Source organism: Puma concolor, chromosome F2 (assembly GCF_028749965.1).
Source record: "Puma concolor isolate L17-30 chromosome F2, mPumCon1.1.hap2, whole genome shotgun sequence".
Lineage (NCBI taxonomy): Eukaryota > Metazoa > Chordata > Mammalia > Carnivora > Felidae > Puma > Puma concolor.
In genome coordinates this window covers 31,159,740-31,184,555 of record NC_141684.1, presented here as the reverse complement: position 1 = coordinate 31,184,555, position 24,816 = coordinate 31,159,740, and the positions used below count along the sequence as shown (strand labels likewise).

Genomic DNA, 24,816 nt, shown 5'->3' with positions numbered 1-24,816 from the left:
TTCAGCAGATGACTTCCTGTATTTTTCTTTCTCTTTCTACCTAATGTTAAATTGTGCATTACAAGTAGTCAACGAAAACCCAAATATTTTACTCAGTCAATGAAAATGATATATTCTATTTTTATCAATGTTTATATAAGTGACATTCAAAAAGTTTTAATTTCCTCCCATTGCCTGTGATGTTTTTAGAATCATTCTTAACTCAAGGGACTTGCAGGAGTTCAAACTATCTCATCCCTTGACTGAATGATTTACTTCACAAACTCAATAGACACTACACGGGAGGTAAATTCCTTTCAGATGGTAGAATTATTCTGTTCTGAGAACAGAACCAAATGTCTCCTCAGCACTGGGAAAGAAATAAATGCCTCATTTCCCCTTTTCAGAAGGCCAGAGGACTGAAAATAATGATCAGAAGTTCCATACCACGGCAATCAGCCTCTGGGAAAGATATTTTAAACAAAATAATTTAGATCACTTAAAAATGTATAGTATCCATCGTTATGTCTTTCACATGATGTGAAAGAAGTTTTTTTATATATTTTTATTTTTTATTTTAATGAGCTGCATGAGAAGCTCCTTATAATTTGAAATTTGCGCTTCATATTAGGGACTAAACAAACATGCGCACGTCTCTTGGTATTTAAGTTTCTTTTACTCCTCTCTGTCCTGTGTACAATCCCAACACACACTGCTCCCTGTCCTTTCACGGGCCAGTCTGCTGGGTGTGGGCAGATAATATTTTTTTGCTTTCACTTCCTCTTGCTCATGTTAATTTATTTTTTAAAGTGTATTTATTTATTTTGAGAGAGAGAAAGAGAGAGAGGGGGAGGAAAAGGGAGAGAGAGGGGAAGGTGAGGAGAGAGAGAATGCTAAGCACAGTGCAGAACCCAATGTGGGGCTTGAACTCAAAAAACCATGAAATCATGACCTTAGCCCAGGTCAAGAGTCAGACACCCAAGCATCCCAGGCTCTTGCCCATGCAATTGAGCCATACATGCAACCAAACTCTCCCTATAGGAAGCCACATTCCACGTCTCAGTTTAAGTTCACGTCTCAGTCCGCCTTTTTTTTTTTTTTTTTTTTTTTGGCCTTTCTGCTTATTTGCCATTAAGACAAGACATTGCATAGCAGTCTTGTCTCTCTGCCATAACACTGTTCACTACTGTTTTTTTCCTCCCTAATTCTGTTTTCTTTTTGGTCTCTTTTTGGCCATCCCTTACAGAACTCTCAATTTTCTCTCTTTGATTTTACATTCTTATGATTTTAAACTGGGTTCACAATCTTACCATGTAAATTCTCTGAAATTACACATAAGCTTGTGCCTGAGTGTTTGCACTAAGCGAGAAGGAATGGTAGGCTAGTTTTTATCAGATTCTCTAGTGGATCTACAACCCCCCAAATGGTTGAGTCATTGCTTTATATGCACTTTTAATGATTTCATTTGCTGCACGGACTTACCACATTGTGAGGACACAGCAGTCTATGCAGTCATCCAGATTTCACTCTTGAATTCCATATTCCTATTTCTCTGACTTCCAGATTCTAATTTTCCCATAGTCACCTCAGTCAATATGCCCCAAACTAAACTCATTATGTTTCCCCCTTATACCTGTTTCTCTTTACATGTTGCTGATTTTAAGGAATGTCATCAACATCCCATCAGTTACTCAAAGTAGAAAATTAAAAGTTATATTTGACTCTATTTCTAATAGGTCTTTATTTCTTGTTGATTCTGATTCTTTTTATTCACAAATTTCCCCTCCATCTGTCTTTCCATTTTCCCCCTTTGAATCTGACTTCATTATTTCTCTCCTAGGGGATCCTTTTGAGAATCGGATGAAAACCACTATCAACTCTTTCTCTTCCCTCCCCATCATAGTATATTAGATAACATACAGGCTCGAGAATCAGACTCTGGGTTCGAATCTCAGCTTGCTCGTTTGCTAGCAGTGTGATATTTAGAAATTATTTACCTCTCTATGTTTAGTCTCCTTATCTGTCAAATAAAGCTAATAAGGGCACATGCTTAAAGAGCTGTTATCAGAACTGAATGAGTTAATATATGCAAAGGGCTCAGAAGGTTGTATTTACTCTCCAAATATTTGCTAATGTTTAAAAAATGGCAAACATACCTATCTGGTCCTTCTACTTCCAAGCTTACCAACTCTCCAATACATTCTTCCTACAATGTGACTTGGGTAATTTTTCTAAAATGCAAATGTCAATATTGTCCTCATATATTAGCATGACCCCTTTTTCCTTTCAGAGAAAAAAAAATGCAGCTTCCTTGATCTCCTTCAGTTTACCTCTCTAACTCCACATTTCACTGTCTTCCTGGCTTTGATTCTGAGATTTAGGCTACGCATTTAGGTATGGGATGAACCATAGTAGTTACCTCATACTGTTATTGTGGGGACTATGTTAATACACTTAGAGTTTAAGCAATGCCTGAATCATAGTAAGCACTCAACAACATCCTTAAGACTGTAGATGCTGTATTCTGCCCTCATCATGTCTCTGTCATGATTTTAATGTTTCTCTTGTATATTTCACTAGTGTCCTGGCATGTTGGCCTCACCTCTACCAAACGTTTATGAAATGTCATTGTGTGTTTACCTGTCTCTCTCCCCACCAAACTCTAGTTTCCTTGACGCTAAGGACTGAATTACATCTTTTCTCTCTACCCAGTGGTCCAAACCCCATCTGCTATATAACAAGAACTCAAAAAATATTTGTTAAATAGAAATGGATGAGAGGAATATTCTTATACCCAGAAAGGAATAAGAAACATAACAGTTGCTGTATAACTATTTTTAAGTGAATGGATAAATTTATTAACCGTACCTTGGTATAGCAGAAGTATGCTCCAAGCTGATTTAGACAGTAAGAAAATCAGCCCATGGTGGAGGGTGGAGGCTAAATACTATTTTCTTTTTTTACTCTCTTTCTTTTTTAGTGCACTGTTACGAATTAAATTCTTGATCACATAATATGTTTCCCTTGTGTGTGCTCAATGTATGTGGCGATGGTTTAATCACTTCTGAACAGAAATATGAATGGTGAATGTCTGACAGTCACAGCCCCTGACTATCCTTCCCAAAAGAATGCAAAGCCTTGTTTCCATGCCATTATCAATGTAAACTTTTTAAGTCCAGCAATAACTGTGAATTGCCAAAACCATGAAGCAATCAGCTAAGTTTTGACGCTATGATAACATTGAGGGCAATATTTTTTTAGTGGGTAATGTTTCTAAGAATAAATGTGACCAAATGTCTGCAGACAAAGGTAAGACAAAAAAAAGTATCTTACCCAGAAGACTTACAAAATGGATGCAATTCAGTTTGAAATGATTATTTGCCTAGAACACCACTATTGCCTGTTTGGAACAAGAAGAGGACAGGTTGGTGAATTATTTAAGAAAATGTGTTTGTCAAAAATTGTACTTAGCTTAAATGCATCTTATGACATTAGATATTTTAGTAGGAAAAGTTCTGTGAAACTAAACAAAAATAATCCCTATGTGCAAAGATGGATTCACAATTCCTGGGCCGAACACGTTTGGGGAAATGATAAATTTCCAGCCGGCACTTCCTAAGAATGTTTTTATCATGTAACTTTAGTGAGTTTTAAGCACTTTAGAAGCCATAAAAATAAAACTAACTACAATTTTTTCAGCATTTACTGTGGATGGGCACTGATGCTATATGTTTTATAAAAATGTCTTTTAATTTACTATAAACTCATCAGGTATGCATTATGATCCCCTTTTAGACAAGAAAACAAAAGCTAAAAGAAAGAGTTTGGATGATTCTCAACTCTTGAGCATTGTGTTCAGACAATTTCCATGAAAGAAATTTTGCTTATAGATAGCACTTAATAAATTTGTGTTTAACTGAATCTTGTTACTTGGAAGAGAAAGAAAGAACTAAAGTTTAATGAGTCAACTATGTCATGTGCTGTTTGCCTTTACATGCAGTACCTAACTTAATCCTTTCCCTATCACTAAGAAGTACACACAATTATCCTGACTTTACAAAATGATGAAACATTTTGTAATAAACATTTTGTAATAAAGGTTAAATTAGTTGCCGATGACAGAGAAAATGCACTAAAAATTTCTTCTCTTACTTTGTAGTGATATGTTCAGGCCGTCTCCAGAAGTGACTGGGTCAAGTTGGAAACAGAGGACCCTTAAAGTCAATTAAACATTTTGGCTTTTTTATCATTAACACAGCTCGTGAGGATTTTGGAAAAGCTTTCAGAAGAATTCTCTTTGAATTTTTAAAATATATATTTTTAAAAATTTATGCATTTATTGTGATATATTGATTTAGATGTACATGCATATATTTAAATTTAAAAGTAGAATATTTGCATATAATCCTTTGATAAATAATAAATCCATTTGATAAATAAGTTGTTGGTCACAAAAGTTGGGAAAGGGTTTACTTATATGTTTTAGAATAAAAATGAAAAAAAATTCATTTTAGTGACTGATATTTAATCCAGTATTATGATATATGCATCATTTAAAATTTTATATTCACCGTAACTGAAGACTAAGGCACCAGTGAAAATGAAGATATGCAGAGAATTAAAATCTTGATGGATGCCTCAATAAGAGGCATTTCCATTTTGTGTCATCTATGAGTCCTTAAATGATCAAATATTTAGTTAGAATGCTTAACTACAGAATTAAAACAAAGATTAGCAAGAAGCAAATAAAACCGATGGTTATAAGAGCACAGAACCCATTGGAAAAATGGGGCAATAGAGTTACATGAGGATCACAAGTCCTGTAATTAAATTGGAATTCATTTTAGGATTGTATCATTAAAAGGAAAATAAATATCAAGAGAAGTATTAGACAAGTTGTCTCTATTATTTTTATTTGTTTTGGATATGCTATATGACAAAAGAGATATAGTTACTTTTCTTCTACCCTGAGTGTATGTGATGGGTAGCATCTATTAGGATCATAATTGCTTAATAAATGTTTCTCGAACAGATGTTTGGTTGCCTGACGTTGCACCCAAACTCCAAACCCAGCCAGGAATTTTACTTTTGCAGTCACTCCCACCCATGGCTCTAAAAGTTTAACGACATATTTGTTAGACAAATACTCAGAAAAGAAGTGAAATTATGATAAGCAGGCAGACATATGAGCTCTGTGAGAATCACCAGGGCTTGATATTTCTAACATCATGGAAAAAAAAAAAGAAAGAAATACTCAACTCCATGTGCTTTAAGTCTCAGGATGATAAGAAAAATATGTTTTCAATGTACCCCCTAATGTATTCAGTTCAATATGAGAATAGATATGTCTCATATTAATACTTAATTTCTAAATACTCATGAGCTCTATTAAAATTCTCTGGCAAAATCATACCATGCTTTCTTTCCAGTGGACTCTAATTCAAGGTTTTGGCAGGCGCTGACTGATTAGCAGGTTTTTTCCTTCCCAATCACATTTCTGAGTACACCCAAATGGAGCTCTGGGAACTTACTGTTTAAAAATATTTTTTACAAAGTATATGAAGGACTTGTTTAGACTATCTAAAGGAGATAGAATTCAAGGTAATGGAGTGTAATAGAGAAATGTGAAATGTCTTTAAAACAAGATCACTTCAGATGGAATTATCATCTATATTCGTATCTATACATGAAAGCATGGAATAGAGCTAATTTTTCAGATAACTCAAGCCCACTGTTAAATTAAAGGAGTCTGTGTACTGCATATGCACACTGAACCACCATGTGAATGGTCACATATGCCACAGTTTAGTGACAACCATAGCTTTCAGATGGAAGTGGTCTCTTTCACTCATCACTATTTAGGATTCTTTGCATCTTCACTCAGAGAAAGGCTGATTAGCGAAGCACCACTACAGAAGATGACTTTAAGCTTCAAACTTTGAAGAGCCCTCCTGAGGCTAGGGAGAGGATCTGCGTGAAGTGGATGAGCACACCCAGAGGCATTCATTCAATAATCGTTGGGTGGGGCTGGGCAAATGGATAAATATTTTCTGAAGACACATAGCCCTAAATATTGTCAATGGTCAAATGGCTCCAGATATTCCAATCATATTAAAAATTTGTATTTCCAACACCTGAAACTAATATAACTATATATGTTAACTATACTGGAATTAAAAAAAATTGCACTTCCATTGTCACAAAGACACCCCAGAATAAATATGCCTGGATGTTCTGGTTAGGTCTTCTCCACACAGGACTAAACATAAGTTATCTTAATAAAAGCCTTTAACAATAAAGATTCTTTCTCCTTCACAATAGTTATTGGTAACTTTTATATCTCCTTTTCCCTGCAGGCGACTCCTCTTTCTCCCCCTCTACAAAAGAAATATTTAACATTAGCTTTAATATGGGAATCTTCCTGAAACTCTCCCCAGGACTCTGAATCAACCTTGAATATTGGCTAATTCCTGCCCTCTATATTTAAATGTCTACCACCATGACATCAAATATTTATCCACGACAGTATTTCAGATTTTATCTAAGAGCAAGCAAGAAAGAAAAAAACAGCACATTCTTTTAGTGAATATATTGTGAATTCACAAATTCGAGCTTATGAATACATTCTCTGAAGTTAAAAAATGAGAAAATTGTGAGTGCAAATTTCATGAAATGCTTCTGAGACTAATGTTCTTTTTACTGCTTTTATACAGCAATCAATACAACCAAGAAAGTTATATTGAATATTTACTTGCTCCATGTTAAATCAAGTATCTACTATGCCACACTGAAGAAATTCTTACCACCTTCTTTAGTGCAAAGGCTGACGAGGTTATGCACAGTATCCATCAGTTCCAGCTGCTGCTTCTGAAGGACACTATTATTGTTGGTGGCTCTGTTCAATTGTTTCTCCAGTTCCTGAATAATGTATGTTTGACGAGTAACCAAGACTTGAAGATTCTCTCTCTCTTCTTTTAAGGTGTCCAACTCTTCCTTGTGCTTTCCCTCCATTTCTAAGATTTTATGTTCTAATAAACTACAAGGAAATAAAGACACGACTATTTTAAAAACAGTATACAGAAATGTGATTCAACTAGTTCCTGAGTTTATTTAAAGTCAGCAATTTTAGTTAGGTACGTCACAGTAGAAATATTTTATAAATGAAGACTCAGACTATATATAAAATAAATATTTAATGCATATATTAAATTAGGACATATATATAGCATATCAAATGAAGAATTACTAGACCATTTGTTGTCAGAGTAACGTCAGTTTCTTAAATATAATTCATTCCTAGGGTATATCTCATATCCAAGGTAGCGGACTTGAACCCAAATGATCAGAGTCTGTAAAAGTTACAGTTCAACATTCATTAAGAAAATAGGTCCAATGAGAAACTGATAGAATAGTTCAGGAAAAAATATGAACAAAATATAGAAACTATTTTTTTAAATTTACTTTTCATTCATCTAGGATTCTCAAAATATTAACAATGATTAAATTTCACAATAGTTCTGTTGGGGCTAGGTAACAGTATATTGATGCAGAAACCACAGGACCAGAAAGTAAGCTATGTAAAATCAAGTGAGTTAGATTTCTTGGGATTTTTGATGCCTGGTCCTGCATCATAACCGCAGCTTATTTTGTCTCTCAACTTAAGTTTCAGAATGAGGCCTAAAAGCACCACAAGTTCACAGATCACTGCATAAATGGTTCTGAAAAGGAAGACCACAGGCTGGTGGCATGGTTTTACAAAAAGACTTGGAATTTTGCTCAGGGTGATGTAATCTTCAGCTGAGAAACCTCCTCTCACAACTCTTCAAAAGATACTCCCCTTGCATATTGCACATTAAAAATGATAGAAAATGCAGAAGCACTCTTGGATCCTAGCAACCAACTGTAAATAAAAAGTATTTACATTTTATAGAGTGTATAATATACTAAGATTCCTCAGAGGAAATCCTTATTCTTTCTCAGTTCCATAATCAGAAAGTCCAACTAGCCCTTCGTTTACAAGGTGTTATTCAAATGTAACATACCAGACTGGGCACTTATTTACCTTGGAGAAATGTAGCACTGAATCATTCCTATAAGTTTTCAAAAAGGGGACTCCAGGGAATGTTTTACATGTAATACTTAAAATCATAAAACAGAGCCTGTTAGAAGAGCCAAATTTTCCTACTTGATGTTCTAGGGGACAAGTTGGAATATCTGATTAGCCTGTACACAGATTAACAAGTGTGGAGAAAACTGCTCTTGGGCATTCTGGATCATTGCCAACAAACCTGTCTTCCAAGAAAATGTGCCTCAGAATATGACAGGCATGTTGCCTATTATACCAAGCCTGAAAAATACTGGGATGCTTCTATTCATATCACCCTACTAATTTACGACACCTTGGGTAGCATGTCCAGATTCACATGTGAAAATTTCCACTGAGACCCATTTGGGGTAGCTCTGTGACTTGTGCAAGATAAGAAAAGCCATGTCTCTAGGCTCATTTTCAGTTTACTTTTTAATTATTTTTGTTTATTCTCCTAGGGGTAATGATCAGATACAAGATGCTCATAATATAAAATCAGTTAACTTACAAAAAAAATTGTCTTTTAAATTCACAAGGGTTATAGTATACTGCCAAGAATTGGCTGTTAAAATGATAATAATGTAGGGGTGCTTGGGCGGCTCAGTCGGTTAAGTGTCCGACTTCAACTCAGGTCATGATCTCGCAGTCTGTGAGTTTGAGCCCTGTGTCGGGCTCTGTGCTGACAGCTTGGAGCATGGAGTCTGCTTCAGATTCTGTGTACACCCCCCTCAAAAATAAATAAACACTAAACTTAAAAAAGTAAAAGTTAAAATGATAATAATGTAAAGATCAAAATTTGGATGATGTAGTCATATAATACTGGATAAAAATCTGAATTGCCATTTTGTTTCTAAAAACAGATGAACATTGGCCTTTCATTTTTCCTAATCAGTAGGTAACATTCAGGTTTAGAAAATATCATGCTATAGTTATAACTTGTATTTATTACTTGTTAAATGCCAATAGTGTTCTCAGCATGATGTAAAACATAAAATGATGCCATTCCTACTCTAGGGATTTATTTTTAGAGAGAATACATCAAATAAAACAACAGCAGCTGTAAGAAACTTCCATGTCAGACATAATGTTATGGGGGGGGGGGAGTTTTACACCAATGTTTCAATGTTTGTCTACTTCTTTTGATGTGCTCCCTATTTAAGAGAATATATACTTAAAGATGGTTACTAACTGAAATGTCAGTAAAGGAATTTTGTTTGTTTATTTGTTTTGTTTTTCAGGATAATTCGGAAGGAGCTGAGAATTTAAAGTTGATCAAAGAATTCCTGTTGCCAAAGGAAACAACTCTGGGCACAGGTTTATGGAAGAAAAGGCCTGAATTTTCTGAGTAAAAAGAATATCCACTTAACACGTTGGAAAAAAAAAAAAACATTAATTTTCACAATTCACTGAACAACCTTTACTGCACCATGACTACCAGGTATCAAAAGAAATCAACATAGCCTGTCATCTTAAAATAGATATTTATGCAAAGTATAGATGGAACTGCTCACAGAAGTAAGAACCCTGTTCTGCATCACAGACACCTCACAGGTTTTGGAATGGAATATATGCAGGAAAAAATAATATGCATGAAACTACAGGCAAACTGGAAACATGTCACATTGCTTCAGTTCACCATCTCTTCCAGCCATTTTCTCATCTCATTTATTCACTTGGAGTTCCTTTAGCAACTTTTACACTGTAGGAATTACTAATTTTATTAAGTATATCCTTTATGTTAATTATAACTTTTTAGACTTCTTCAGGCAAGACTGATCTCCTCTTGGCCCTTCCGTTTTCTCTGACACTGCTCATCCCTTATTTCCATCTTCTCTTCACGTTTGGCTTCCAAAAAAACCCTATTCTCTTTCCTTTGATACTTCTCATCCATTAGTTATTTACTTGGGAAGTCAGCCCCTTCTTCTCATCATTCCAAACTGGTTTGAATCCAAAACTTTCTTGCCAGAAAAATTCACATGCCATCTCTATTTATTAATCACATTCTTGTAATATACCATTATAACTGGGTAGCACTTTAAAACCCTTCTCCTTTGATTCTTAAAGCAATATAGAGATTCAGACTTAGTAGATATTACAAGTCCCAGTTAGTATGAATCTAAATATCTCATCCAAAAATTGTGCTCTTGTGGTGTCAGAACCAAGATAAAAAGCCATGTCTTATAACTTGTCAGACTAGAAATGTGCCCACGACAGCCCAGTGCTATGAACGCTAGCATGAGAGTCGCTCCACTTTGATTTGGTATAATCAAATATATCTAATATACCTACTTCTTCCACCCATTTATATTTTATCAGGAATCAAGGCATTACTTTAACATCTCCTTAGCTTCATCTGGTTATTCTGGGAGCTTGTCTTTCACAATATTTCAACCTACCAATCTTTTACATGCATAAAAACAAAGTTTCTTTGTCAAGCCAGTTTTTTTGAAATCTGAACTGAGATTTTCTTAAACATCACTCTGCCTTAACTGCTTTGCCATTAAATTTAATTTTATCCAGTTTTGTCCTGAAGACTTTTACTGGTTCTCTTACATTTTCCCTCTTCGTATCAGTTGGGAGAGGTCACTTCAGCTAGATACAGAGACCTCTATAAATGAAGGCTGATGTGAAGGACAACATTACAGCTCTAGTGTCTTAAAATTAAATAGCCAAAGTAGTTATAATTCTCCCTGATGATGGCCTGGGGCAACGAGTTTAGTTTACACACAAAGGCATAATCCGAAACGTGGATGCTGAATCTACACTCCAGTACACTGTGTTCTAGAGTGCATTCAGTATGTTTTTATCAGATGTTCACTTGTTAAGAATCCCTCTGTCAAGTTTTGGGGAAGCCTAGATTAAATAAACAGTTTTTATCATGACACATGTTTTAGGATGCATGTTCCACGAAACAACAATTTACGAAACTGTGTACCTAAATCTATACAAATAGAGCTAGAAATCTGAAGACAGAGTTTCTCACAGGATTTTCAGTACTTCCTGTTTCCCATCTTTCTAGAAGCACTTTGAGAAGACACATGCATAAAATTTTGGCACTTAACTTCTAGTTTAAGGCAGAGGTGCACTTTAATGAAGAATAAAATAAACAAAATAATCTAGGTCTTGAACTTCAGTAAAAGGTTCTAATTGAGTATATACAAAACTTTATTTGAAGATTTTGGTTGACTTCTTTCCATTTCCACAGTCGGCCTCCTCCAACATGTCTTATTGGAAATATTTTAGATCATTGAACACATCTTGAAACTTTCACAGAAAAAGCTCTCCCTTTCAAATTGTTTCCCACAATAGAGTTCTTAACATAGCAGCCAATGAATTCACAGTGGTGACAGTTGCCTAAGCTCAATGTGTGTAAAGATAGTCCTAAAACAAGGAGGACGATGTTGAAAATATAGAAACCTTCTCATTTTTATCTGTCTGAAACTGCTCACAGATGTTTCCATTTTTTAATTGTTTTTAATATGTAAGGTGTCAACATGTGTTGCAAATATGGGTTTTAAAGATCAATTTTTTCCCCTTCCAAACAAGAGTACAGTGAGTACAGGTTAAATTTATACTTTAAATTTTTAACTTGAACACAGCACATTTTCTCTTAAAATATAAAGCCAAATGTTGATGTAATTCAAATGTGGAGCAGAATCATAGATTACTACAAGTAAACATTGGCAAATATTTTTTTTATTTGGGGTAAATAAAAATAAACTAAATATGTGTGGAAGTCAGAAAGCAAGATAAAAATACAAATGTATTTTATGTATTAATGTATTATGTATTATGTATTAATGTATTAATGTATGTATTAATGTATTAATATCCATTGAAGGGCTTGCATGAGTTAATCAAACAAAGATAAACAATGAAATAGAAAAAAGGGAAACATACATGAATACGCTAGTCATAGAAGAAATGCAAGTGGTCAATAAACATGAAAAGGTGTACAACCTAACTTTTCAAGTAGGCAAGATTAATAAAGTGGTTAGCAAGGCTCGGGAAATTAGAAAGCCCATGCACACTTGGGGAGAATATAAAATTTGGAGATAATTTGTCAATATGTATGAAAATTTTAAATAATCACATAAAAATTCTAATAAATTTTAAATTATAGTGTATCTATACCTAGGAATGAGAGACATGTGTATATAGTTATATGTGTAATATATCCATGATAAATTTTTATAAAGTAGAAATAAACCCAGCATTTAAAAAGTAGTTACAATCTATACACATATGTATTCATCATTTCAGTACGTATTTATGCACGTGTGTGACTGGATATGAGTGTGTGTCTGTGTAAACACACAATAAATATTCACACATGTATATCCTAGTATATTCATAGAAAAAGTCTGGAATAAAAAGTCCCCAACTTAATCTGTTACTGATGATTCTCTGCAGTAAGTGGTAATGGTGGAGAAATATGGAATTAGAGAGGCTTGGCCTTTAATTGTATACTTTTGTATAGAATTTAATGTTTAAATCAAGTCTGTGTTACTTTTTTATTAATCAGAGAGATGTGTTAAAAAGTCATGAGTCTAGAATGGTCTGGCAAGATGTTATCTAAAAATTTAAAACTTGGAGGGCACTTGGGTGGCTCAGTCAGCTAAGCATCTGACTTTGGCTCAGGTCATTATCTCACAGTTTGTGAGCCTGAGCCCCATATTGGGCTCTGTGCTGACAGCTCAGAGCCTGGAGCCTGCTTCAGATTCTGTGTCTCCCTCTCTCTCTGCCCTTCCCCTGCTCATGGTCTGTATCTCTCAAAAAGTAAATAAACATTTAAAAAAAGATATTTAAAACTTGGGCTGAATTAGCAAACGTCAAAATGTGGACTGATAACCTTGGGAGCTGTGCAGTGGGCTTTTGAGGATGCAGAGTAGCAGTGTAAACACCATCTCTATTTTATTTATGTTAAGGACTGTTAATGTATTTACAATATTTAATATAAACTAGGTGGTTTGTGTTTTCCATCAAAAATATTTTTTAGTTTTTGTTTTGTATGTGTCTGTGTGTGTGTATGTGTGTGTACAGAGATAAATGACATTTGTTGGGATAGAACTACCGGGACATTTGCCAGTTCATCATTCATTCAACATTCAAAAAGCACTTAATACTATATATACAACGTGTAGAGAATTGTGCCTGGGAGCATGAAGACAAAGATAAATAAAATATAATCTCTGTGTTCCAGAAGGTCACAGCCCAATAGTAGAGAGACAGATAAACATACACACACACACACACACACACACACACACACAAGCACACATATACACACATATTACAGTGTGATGGGTTAAGTGAAATCATGGGGGAAAACAATGTACAGTGTTATCATATAAGTTGTAATGACTGAATATATCAGGTAGAATCAGAGAAGGGTTCTTAGGGAAGTTAACATCTGCACTGAGTTTTGAAGGGTGAACGGGAGTTTGTGAGTTGAATAAAGAACTACAGAGCATTTCAGACAAATCAAAACATCAGATGAAATAACTTCAAGACTTACAGTGTGATACTAACAACTTGCATGATTAAACACTTGTTATGTGTGTCTGGCACTTCTCAGTGCTTTATATGCATTAACTCAATCCTCACATCAATTCCATTCGCTATTATTATCATCCCAGTGTTAGAAATTAGGAAACCAAAGTACAATGAGTTTAAGTAACTTGCCCAAAGTCACAGAAATAGTATGTGGCAGAGTCGGTTATAATACGAAAATGGAAAAACAAAACCTAGGCAGTCTGGCCTCAGAGTTCATGTTTTCAGCCATCCGACCATACTTTCTAAAATATAAGATTTGAATAAGTAAGGCTACAAAATTAGGATAATAATGATCATGGATTGTGTTCAGTGCTAAAAAACTTGAACTCTCTTCAGTTAGTTACAGAGAATCAATATGGGATTAGGTAGATGCTATATAGAGATTAAAAAGTTGGGCTGAATTAGTGTTGGGGACCTAAAAAGAGTGAAAAATCATCTGACTTGCATTTTAGAAAGAAGACTTTGGCAGAGCTCTGTATGATCAATTTGAGAGACATAAGGCTTAAAGCACAGAGGTCACTGCAATGACCGAGACAAAAAATAATGGGAGTTGGACTTAAGACACAGTCAGTGGCAATAAAATGAACAAGATAGATGAAGAAAAAAATATTTAGGGGATGGGACTGACAGCAACAACAGTCACTGTGAGTTGCGAGGAATCAGGGAAAGGAAAAAATTAAGATTACTCTTGGATTTTCAGTTTGATTCTGAATTCTATTTCACTCTAAAATCCTAAAATTAATGAAATTGAAGTTTTTAAAAATGCTATATGCCATTAAATTCATTTTCTAAGTACATGAATAGACACCTCTCCAAGGAAGACATCCAGATGGCTGACACATGAAAAAATGCTCAACATCACTCATCATCAGGGAAATACAAATCAAAACCACAATGAGATACCACCTCACACCTGTCAGAATGGCTAACATTAACAACTCAGGCAACAACAGATGTTGGTGAGGATGTGGAGAAAGAGGATCTCTTTTGCGTTGTTGGTGGCAATGCAGGCTGGAGCAGCCACTCTGGAAAACAGTATGGAGGTTCCTCAAAAAACTAAAAATAGAACCCAGCAATTGCACTACTAGGCATTTATCCAAGGGATACAGGTGTGCTGTTTCGAAGGGACACATGCACCCCCATGTTTATAGCAGCACTATCAACAATAGCCAAAGTATGGAAAGATCCCAAATGTCCATCGATGGATGAATGAATAAAGAAGATGTGGTGTATATATACAATCGAGATTACTAGGCAATCAAAAAGAATGAAATTTTGCCATTTGCAACTACGTGGATGGAACTGGAGGGTATTATGCTAAGTGAAATTAGTCAGTCAGAGAAAGACAAAAATCATGTCACTTTACTCATATGAGGACTTTAAGAGACAAAGCAGATGAACATAAGGGAAGGGAAACAAAAATAATATAAAAACAGGGAGGGGACAAAACAAAAGAGATTCATAAATATGGAGAACAAACTGAGGGTTACTGGAGGGGTTGTGGGAGGAGGGATGGGCTAAATGGGTAAGGGGCATTAAGGAATCTACTCCTGAAATCATTGTTGCACTATATGCTAACTAATTTGGATGTAAATTAAAAAAAAAATAAAAAATAAAATAAAATAAAAAAACAGGAGTGGAGGAAAAAAATGTCCCATTCAATCAATCTGTAGGTATTCCATTTACAAGGTACAGAACAGAGTAATATAAATTGAAATGCTTTTTATTGATCCCTACTATACACAACTAACATAATTCAGCCTAATCTAATGCTAGAAGTTAGCAGGATTTTACCTTAGTATTTTGTAAAGAACTTATCAAATGGAAGATGGCTTTAATTTAAAGACTGTGACTTAACTTTTCATTTCTTTAAGCATCTTCAGGATTAAAATCAATATTTTATTATGCCATGACAGTAATTTGTTTGTAAGATATAATTTAGTATCTTGAAAGTACACACATTTCAATCACTTAAAATTAGTTAACTTAGTAACTTCCCATAAATTCCAGCTAGAAGATAGATGAGGCTTGTCACATCAGTTCAGTGAATTCCCAAGGTAAAATAAATACTTCATATTTCCTACTCCAGTATTAGCAGGAATAAATAATGATCTATATAGGAATAGGCCAAAAACAACTGGCTTACCCCTTTCTTTAAACTTATATCTGTTTGTATTAAGAGGATACTTGACAGCCACATCAATTAGTCTTGAGGCTGCATCATGTTGAAAAAATATTTTTATAATATTTAAGACAGGAAATCATTATGGACTTGAACCCTAATTTTGCCATAAACTAGCTGTTTGGTCATGGACAAGTAAACCTGACCTTTGTGAACTGCCCTTTCTATATAAAATAGAAATAATAATAGATACTCTGCAGAATTAGTTGGTGGATTAGCAGTAATGTAGGTAAAGCACCTGGCACAGATGTTCGCCTGATATTAGGTAGGTAGCAGATAGTTTTGATAAAATTATCTTGGAGTGTCCATCACATGTGTAGTTTCACGTCACTGGATGGGTGTTACCAGAAATTTCCCTAATATTCACTCTATATATTCAACACAATTATCAGGAAAGCCCCAGTACTGCATATTTGTGTACATAAGATGCTCCTTTCCCTTCCTGTGTACCCTCCTGGTCAGGCAGAATAATTTCTTCTGGAATAATTTTTTGCCTGGCTCTGCTCCCACCTTGGAAAAAGTTGGGGTTAAGACAGAGATGGACAGGTGTCTTGAAACCCAATCAGTTTACCAAACTTTTAGATCAAAATATTCAGTTACATATTTGGTTCAGCTCTAAGGATTTGAACTATGATATCTTTCCCCATCCATCTCTCTTTTCTATGGTCTTGAGTTGACTTGACAGGAAATATACTAGAGGAATCTAATAAAAGTTGACAATTACATGTTCCACTTTGTGATCCAGCCCTCTATGTGCAAGGTAAACATTAATAATTTCTTGGGTTCTTGGTTGATAATTTCAATTACATGGGCCAATTACTCATCTCTTACTTCCAAATGCTCTTTCCTTGAGGTAAGGAACAAAACCATTGTAAGATTAGGATAGCATCCAACAAAAGAAAAAAAAAATTCCTAAAGAAAGCAAACTGGAAGCTTTTTGGAGTCACCCCCTACTAGACTGTTAGGAAAACAAACAGTAGAGCAAATGTTGCTAATCCTATTCTTGCTTTGTGCCTTTGGCCATTTAGTGGATAAAGAAGTGAATCTAATGAGCCCCAAAATCCTTTTTCAACCCTACAAGTGATGCATTTAATTTGTCAGGATGTAAATCAGCAGGACCTCTCAGCATGATTGTGTAGTATAATCCCGTCCATAAAATATTCCTCCTTGTTCTGCCAAAGAAGTGGTGGACCCTCATAAGGGCCAGCTCACCGACTTGGCAGCTGAGGCCCCATCACACTCAAAGCTGGTAAGTCACACACCCAGACACAACCCCTGACATTCCATGGGGAGGAAGCAAAGCTTAATTTAGATAATCCCCTTTGCAAAGTGTATTAGCTGATCCAAACCAGACCTGGCCAACTAAAGGCATGTTGTTCCTACATTTCAGACATGCCTAAATGTAGAAATAGCTTTTTGCTACATTTGGAGGATTAAGATTTATTTAAGGAATAGGTAGGGATAATCAATAAGCTTCTTTAAAAATATATAAACAGCTTAATGTATGACTTTGACCTTCAATCCACTTAAATGGTGTTGGGGGGCGGGTAGTAATTCTTTGTTGCTCTAGAAAGTGCTAAGCAGAATTCCTATAATTTCATTTCACATAGGGAAATAAACAATAACAATAAACACAACAGGGGAAGTATGCTGTACATCACAAAAGGATATTTTTTTTCAATAAAGTAAAGCACATTTTACTTTAAGTGGTTCATAGAAGACTATACCTGGTTTAAGAACAAATATTCCACCAACCCTCCGCTAAACACATTTGACCCTTCAACACGAAGACACAGATTACTACAGAGATACAGCAATGTCAGGAGATAGGGCACACTGATAGAAAAATGCCCTCAGGAACCACAGGTGAAGCAATGCTATATTTGAGTGTCAAAGAGAGAGAGAGAGAGGAGTGCAGAGTAGGAGGAAAGGATGCATGTAAGTTTTTTCAGGCATGAGCACAGAGAAATTTCAAGTTAAAACCTAAATCCCTGAATTCATTGTGAAATAGTTATATTTCTGGAAAAAGGAATTGTTACAACTCTGAAAAAACCATCACTAGCAATAAGTGTTGTGATTTGTAATATAAGAAGGCCTGAATTTTCCTTAGAAATTAGAATTTAATAAGGGAAAAAAAATCCATCAGCAGAAGGCAGGTATGTGCTGGGGATAAGGAGCCTCCTCTGAGAGGCTATGGCCCAGGACAAGCCTCTTTTACTTGGCCTGAAGCAGAGGTCTTTCAAGTGCTTGAACCTTGACTCAGCTTTACCAATGGAATAGAGAGAACAGCTTGTAAGCAGGTTCCCTTCAACAGACAATTTCATGGTGAGAATTCCATAGTAGGAAATGATACTGCGTGCCATATCAAGAATTATGATGGAAAAACAAAAAACACAAAATGATTTGGAAATAAGATAGAAGGGATATATTTAAGAAAAAATAAAAAGAAAGAAGAAGAAAAGAAAAAGAAGAAGAAAAAGGAAAAGAAAGAATGAATATGAGAAGAAAAGAGGGAAAGAGAAAGAGGCAGAGCCACCTAGAGAGAGGGAGAGGGAGAGAGAGAGAGCTGAGTACGTGACACTTAAGGGACAGCAGTTGTTTTTGTAGTTAAGAGTGAGACCTTTTAGTCCTCCCGGGTTTTTTTATGGTATCCTGACAGCTCAAGTGTCAGATGCAGACCAAGAGATAATACACATATCAGCAGGGGAAGAACTGAAGAATGTAGATTCATACTGACAACTTTTTAAAAGATAAATCATATATGGTAACATACTTAGTGAGAGACTGAAAGCACCCTAGGTTACACCTTAAAACGAAATACCATGCAATTATTAAGAATGATATTAGATGAATATTTATTCATGAGAAAAGATATCTGTTTCCAAAGAAAGCAGGCTGAAAAACAGTGTGTATAGCATGACACAGCTTTCCACAAAAAATATATGTTTTTATATAACATATAGCAACATATGCAGCTTTCTCAATGTGTCAGGATTGTGGTTTTTCATTTTATTTTGTGTACTTTCTCCTTTTTCTACATTAAGGGTCTGTTATTTACGTAATTATAAAAACAACTGAAAAATAAGGTAAAAACTTCATTTTACTTATCCATTCCTAGACAAAGCTTTCATAGTAGCATATTGAAATACATGACTATAAGGGGGTTCACTTTTAGCAACCAAGTTAAAGCATGGTGGGACCCTAAAACCGAGGGATGGTTGAAGTAAAATATACCTGCTACATGTATATGTCTGGTTACTGTGAAACAGCAGGAGAATAAATGGTACTTTTCAGCAGGATTTTCAATTCCAAAACATTTCATTATGCAACCAGTTCAGGGTCAAGTCCTGTCAAGTTTATTTATAGTTATACAGTTTACCCCGTGACACAGTACAAAGATAAATAAATGTAAAACTTAGAAATACAAGTCATAGAGTATGCATGACCCCTTTCAGATTCTAAATCAACAGCCAGGTTTATCTTCTTCATGTATAAGTTCCACTGTAATTGTTGTCACTAAGGGCTACTTTTAGTGTATAGTTAGGGAATCTTTCAAGGCTGCAGATAGTGGTATTGAAAGAACATGTGCTACAGTGGAAAGAGCAGGGCTAGGAAGAAAGAAACTTGAATTACATTCCCAGCTGTGCTACCAGCAAGCTGTGTAACCTTGGACAAATCACTCACTTCCACTAAGTCTATCCCCTCATCTGTAAAGTAAGAGAACCAGCAGTCCTCGTAGGTAACTTCCTGGTGAGAAACATGATGGAAACTCTAGTTCTAATGACACAAGGTATTGAACTAGTTTCTAGCAACACAATGGTTTTAAACCCAATATAATGGACAAAAACTGAAACGTCTTCAAGCCATCCAAATATCCAGAAGCCACTTAACAAGCAATGCATTTGTCCTACAGAGGTCATTGCTTTGATTGAATTATCCACCATGAATGCCAATAACTTCAAAATGATATAGTCTATATGCCATCCCACCTCTGGGGTGATCTTTAAGTCCCATTTCACTTACCTGAGATGATTCACAGTTTATAAAACAAATCTATAAAACTAAATAAATTATTATATCCAGAGTAAATAACTTTAAATGGGGAAAAGGCCGGGGTGGGGGGGGGGGTGAGCAACTCTTAAATTAGCTTTACACGTAAATAATTTTCTGGGAAAAATAAAATCTGCTTCTCTCTAGTGCAAGATCTCTGAATTCAACAATCTTGTAGTTTTGTGAAAGTTTAAGGGCAGATAGAGTGACAATTCAAGTTATAGAGTTTCAGAGACTAGTTTTTTCCTCTATTGCTACAGATTTCATCCTGCTGAAAACTGTCACTATTTTGTGTCACTGAATTCAATCATAGAATCAATTTTTGTGGATATGGTAGAATTTGCACAACTAAACATTAGATAAATTAGTGCTAAAAGTTATAAAAAGCAAATGTTTCAAGAGTGTAAGCAACAGTATTATTCTTCTTATATTGCCTCTATATTTCCATTTTTGCAAACCACCTCAATCTTTTTTTTTAAGTGTTGACAGAAAGGTGAAGGATAAAAATAAGTACACCTGTAAATATTTGGAATACAACAATCCTCACCTGTTTTTCTCATGAATCTTTAAGATTTCATTTGTCTGTTGAAGAAGCTGCTTCTCTAGCTTGTATGTTGATAATGAATTCTCTAGCAGTTGTATTTCAAGCCGAGAAGTTTGATTTAGTACCTCAAGATAAAAGATAAAAGATAAAAACATTTCAAACTTCAATCACAAAGACTGAAAAGAAGTTTTAGTTTTTCATTTAGCTGTGTTTCCTTTTAAAATGATACTTCTTCCAGAATAATTAATTAAATGGTCTACATTCTACTAATTAATGTTTTACAATGTGTCCTAATCATTGTATTCATTCGAGACTGAGGTTGCAGTTGAATGAGAAAATTGAATTGTTAAATCCATGTTCATATATAAATGTTCATGTCCTGAATCCCTAGGATATTATTCTATTGTGCTGCTTGCCTCCAATATTTATATGATGAGAATTATTATAAAGTCTTAGATATTGTGTACAACAATTAATAGCTAATAGGCAAGTAAAATTTGCCTGCTTCGATCCCTTACCTTAAAAAAATTAATTATAAATGTGTAAACAGCTCTTGACATAGTTTAGACAGATTAATGACTACAAAGTTATTGAATAACTATCATATTAGGTCATGCCAGCCCTTCCAGATATCATGTCATTTTATGGACATGGGCACATAACACACTAAGGAAGAATTGCTACAATCACTTTATAAATGAGGAAATTAAGGTTCAGAGAGAGGCCAAAACTGATGCAGGAACCAAGGGAAGGACTGGGTTCTGAACCCAGATAGTGTGACTCTAACTTTAATGTTCTACACAGAACACTAAGAGGTTTAGTTAAACCATCTTGGGTCTTCATCTGAGCAAATGAAGGGACCAGGAACCCAGATTGCACTGAAGACAGACTGTAGTATTCTTTTCAACTGCACTACACTGGGTACTCTAGAAAATATAAATGTTCAACTTATCTTGAATCATCAAGACTCATGTTGCTAGTCAGGCTTTAATATAGCATGAGTCTGTGAGTCATAAGCCCAAAGGCTTTGGGTTCATTCTCCAAAAAAACACATCACACACTTTAATCCTATAAGATGCCTTCAAACTGTGCCACTGTCTTTATGCCTCCCTATCTCTGTTGTGTCCACCCCTTCTACCTGAGTCTTCTCTAAGGGTGGTAAACAAAGCAAGGAAAAAAAAAGTATAATTAGCTTAAAAGCTTCCTATGTCATTTGAAAATTTAAAACCATCACACTTTTCTTACTGGGTGGCTCAGTTGGGTAAGCACCCAGGTCTTGGTTTCGGCTCAGGTTATGATCTCACAGTTTGTGGAGGTTTGTGGGTTCAAGTACCATGTCGGGCTCTGCACTAACAGCATGGAGACTGCTTGAGATTCTCTCTTTCCCTCTCTCTCTCTCCCCCTCACCAACTTGTGCTCTCTCTCTCTGTCTCTCAGAATTAAAAAAAAAAAAAAAAAAAAAAACCTTAAAAAAAAAAAGAATTACTTTTTGAAAGGGACCTGGAAATCCTTCTGGAGGATCAATATCAATCTATAGGTCCTCCTCTAAAAATGACACTATTAGAGCTTTCCTCCTCTTCTGTAGCAGGTCTAAACCTGGGATTACATCAGATGCACATAACCTTTTCAAAATATACTGATACGACCAGGGTTAGACTTGGGCTATGAGAGGTTGTGGGGGAAGGGGATGGATTTGCAAGAGAGGAGGACAAGAACTAGGGAGAGATGAGAGAGGCAATTTTCTCAGTTGTAAAATTTAAGATGTCAAGAAATTCAGTAATCAAGATAATATTTTAATGCAACATTTTGAAAGATCAAAATTAGTGCAAAAATATCCATGCTGAACATAGTATAATTTTAAAATAAAGACAGGATCTGCCTCTGCACATGTGTTATTTCATTTTGCATGACTTGATCCCACTCTCCTCACCTGGGTCTCAGTCCCATGGTGGGGGAGGGGTGACGTGTTGGATGGTGAAGGAGTGGGCAAGAAAATAGCAAGATGGGGCATTTGTGCTTTAAAAAAGTTCGAAGTTTCAGGGCACCTTGGTGGCTCAGTCGATCGAGCAACCAACTTTGGCTCAGGTCATGTTCTCGATGTTCATGAGTCCGAGCCTAGTTGGGCTCGCTGCTGTCAGCATGAAGCTCACTTTGGATCCTCTGTCCCCTCCTCTCTCTGCACCTCCTCCACTTGCACTCTCTCTCTCTCTCTCTCTCAAAAATAAATAAACAACAAAAAGTTTGAAGTTTCTATGATTCATTCATAAAATTGTCATAAATATAGATCTGAAAGCCAATCTAAAAGTTACTACTATTAATCAATACTTATGGAGTGTTTTAGAGTTAAAAAAAATATTTTCCTCTACTGAGTCACTTCATTTGAGGAAAAACAGAAGCAAGAGGAACTGGGATTTGAGGACAGAGTTCAAAGCAGACCAGAGGAGAGAATGGTAGAGAATGTAAGGATTGGGGATACACACAATTTAATTTTGAACTGGTAAACATATTTTTTCTATGCAAGTTTTTTGTTTATTAACTAGAATTACTATATAATATATATTATTATACATATAATTATATATAATACTATATATAGTATAGTATTATATTAATACTATATTATATATAGTATAGTAATAATTATATAATTTATATATAATTTATATAGTATAGTAATACTATACTATATATTATTATACTATACTATACTAATTATTAGACACAGTATAGTATTATTATTATAATATATTATAATATAATATATAGTATATAATATATTATATGATTTATAATATAATATATAATATATTATATGATAGATTATATAATATATTATATAATTATATAATTATATATTATAATATATAGTATATAATATATAATAATAGATTATATAATATATTATTATATACAGTATAGTATTATTACTATATTATATATTATAATATATATATATTTAGAGAACACTGAGAAGAGAATTGAGCTATCTAAAATTAAAAATGAAGCTGTCTATACGTAAGTTGGAGACTATAACAGTTCCTAATTTTTCTCCACTTTGTCCTACCTCCAGTCAGTTTGCTACATAACACCAGAATGATCTTTTTAAAAACGTACGTCACCTTATGTCATCACCAATGTTAAATCTGTTAATTGCTTCTCTTTGCAATGTGAATAAATTCCAAAGTTCTTAGCCTGGCCCACATGGTCCTATGTGATCAGAACACTACTTACTTCTCAGATCTCATCCTGCCATTCCCTTTCTTGTTTTATTATGCTTTAACCACATTGTCCTTCTTCTTGCCACCCCAACATGCCAAATTCATTGCTACCTCAGGGCCTTTGCATTTGCAGTTGCCCACCATATCCCAGATGCATGGCTGATTTCTTATCAATCAATTCTTCCTTATGGAGGCCCTTCCTGGCAACTGTTTGAAATATAACTCCCCATCATCCTCCATCAAGTCACCCTTGTTTTATTGGCTTTATAAAATCATCACTATTGGAAATTATCTTCTGTTCGCTCATTTGCTGTTTCTCTACCCCCAGGAGGATGTCAGTTACACAGAGACAGGACTACTCCATCTGGAGCCCTCCAAACTGCCAGTGCTCAGCATGGGTGGCATACTGGCACAGTCAGAGCTATTTGTTGGATGATATACTATACAATGGACAGTGAGTTATTTTTCAAGTTGGGTCATTGTCAGGGAGAGGGTAGCAGGCCATGTGAATGTTAAGTGGGCCTTCAATGATAACAATCTAAAATCTAAATCTAAAGAAGCATCTGAATATAAGAGGAGAGAGACAGATCTCAAATCTCACTTAGTCCAGGCTAGGTGTCAGGTCATCTCAGGTCACTCCTGAGAACAAATGCCAATCCCTTCTCTTATTTTCCCATCACTTTGACCAAATAACCACTTTATTTCAATTCTCTCCACTGATGTATTAACACAGGCCTACAGTTCAAAAACGAGCTACCATGAGAATTGTACAAGAAACTATGATAAATTGGCTACTTTCTTGCCATGTGTCTGTGAAACTTGCTGCTTAGCAATAATCTAAGTGTTCCATTAAAATGACTAAGACATTTCATTTTGTTTAGCCTAAACATATTCCAATGTACATCTAGAAAGAAAGAAAGAAAGAAAGAAAGAAAGAAAGAAAGAAAGAAAGAAAGAAAGAAAGAAGGGAAGGAAGGAAGGAAGGAAGGAAGGAGGGAGGGGTATCTTCCTTATGTAAGACGTAAGACTTGAAACTGAGAAGTTATGAACTCTAAAATGTTAGTTCTTTCATTGAAAAATAAAAATTTTTAAATAAAAATTACTAGTTTTGCAACCAAAGTGAGTTAGAGAATTTCAGCCAGCTTCCCTTTAATACTTTTAAGAGTGCCTCTGATCTTGCTTAAAAGGAAAATCTCCCACA

The 24,816-nt window shown here is 35.0% G+C and overlaps 1 protein-coding gene across 4 annotated transcripts in view; it reads right to left on the bottom strand.

The window, feature by feature from the left end:
- The window catches only part of ANGPT1 (angiopoietin 1), a 244,359-nt gene that overhangs the window by 69,267 nt on the left and 150,276 nt on the right, over positions 1-24,816 (bottom strand). For 3 of the 4 annotated variants that reach the window (XM_086695124.1, XM_025922621.2, XM_086695123.1), the window contains 2 exons: positions 20,401-20,522; positions 6,783-7,015 (listed from right to left, as the gene is read on the bottom strand). In XM_086695124.1, coding sequence (XP_086551250.1) covers positions 6,783-7,015; positions 20,401-20,522 — 355 coding nt within the window. The remainder of the gene's footprint in view (positions 1-6,782; positions 7,016-20,400; positions 20,523-24,816) is intronic. The other variant, XM_025922620.2, reaches the window with a different exon arrangement.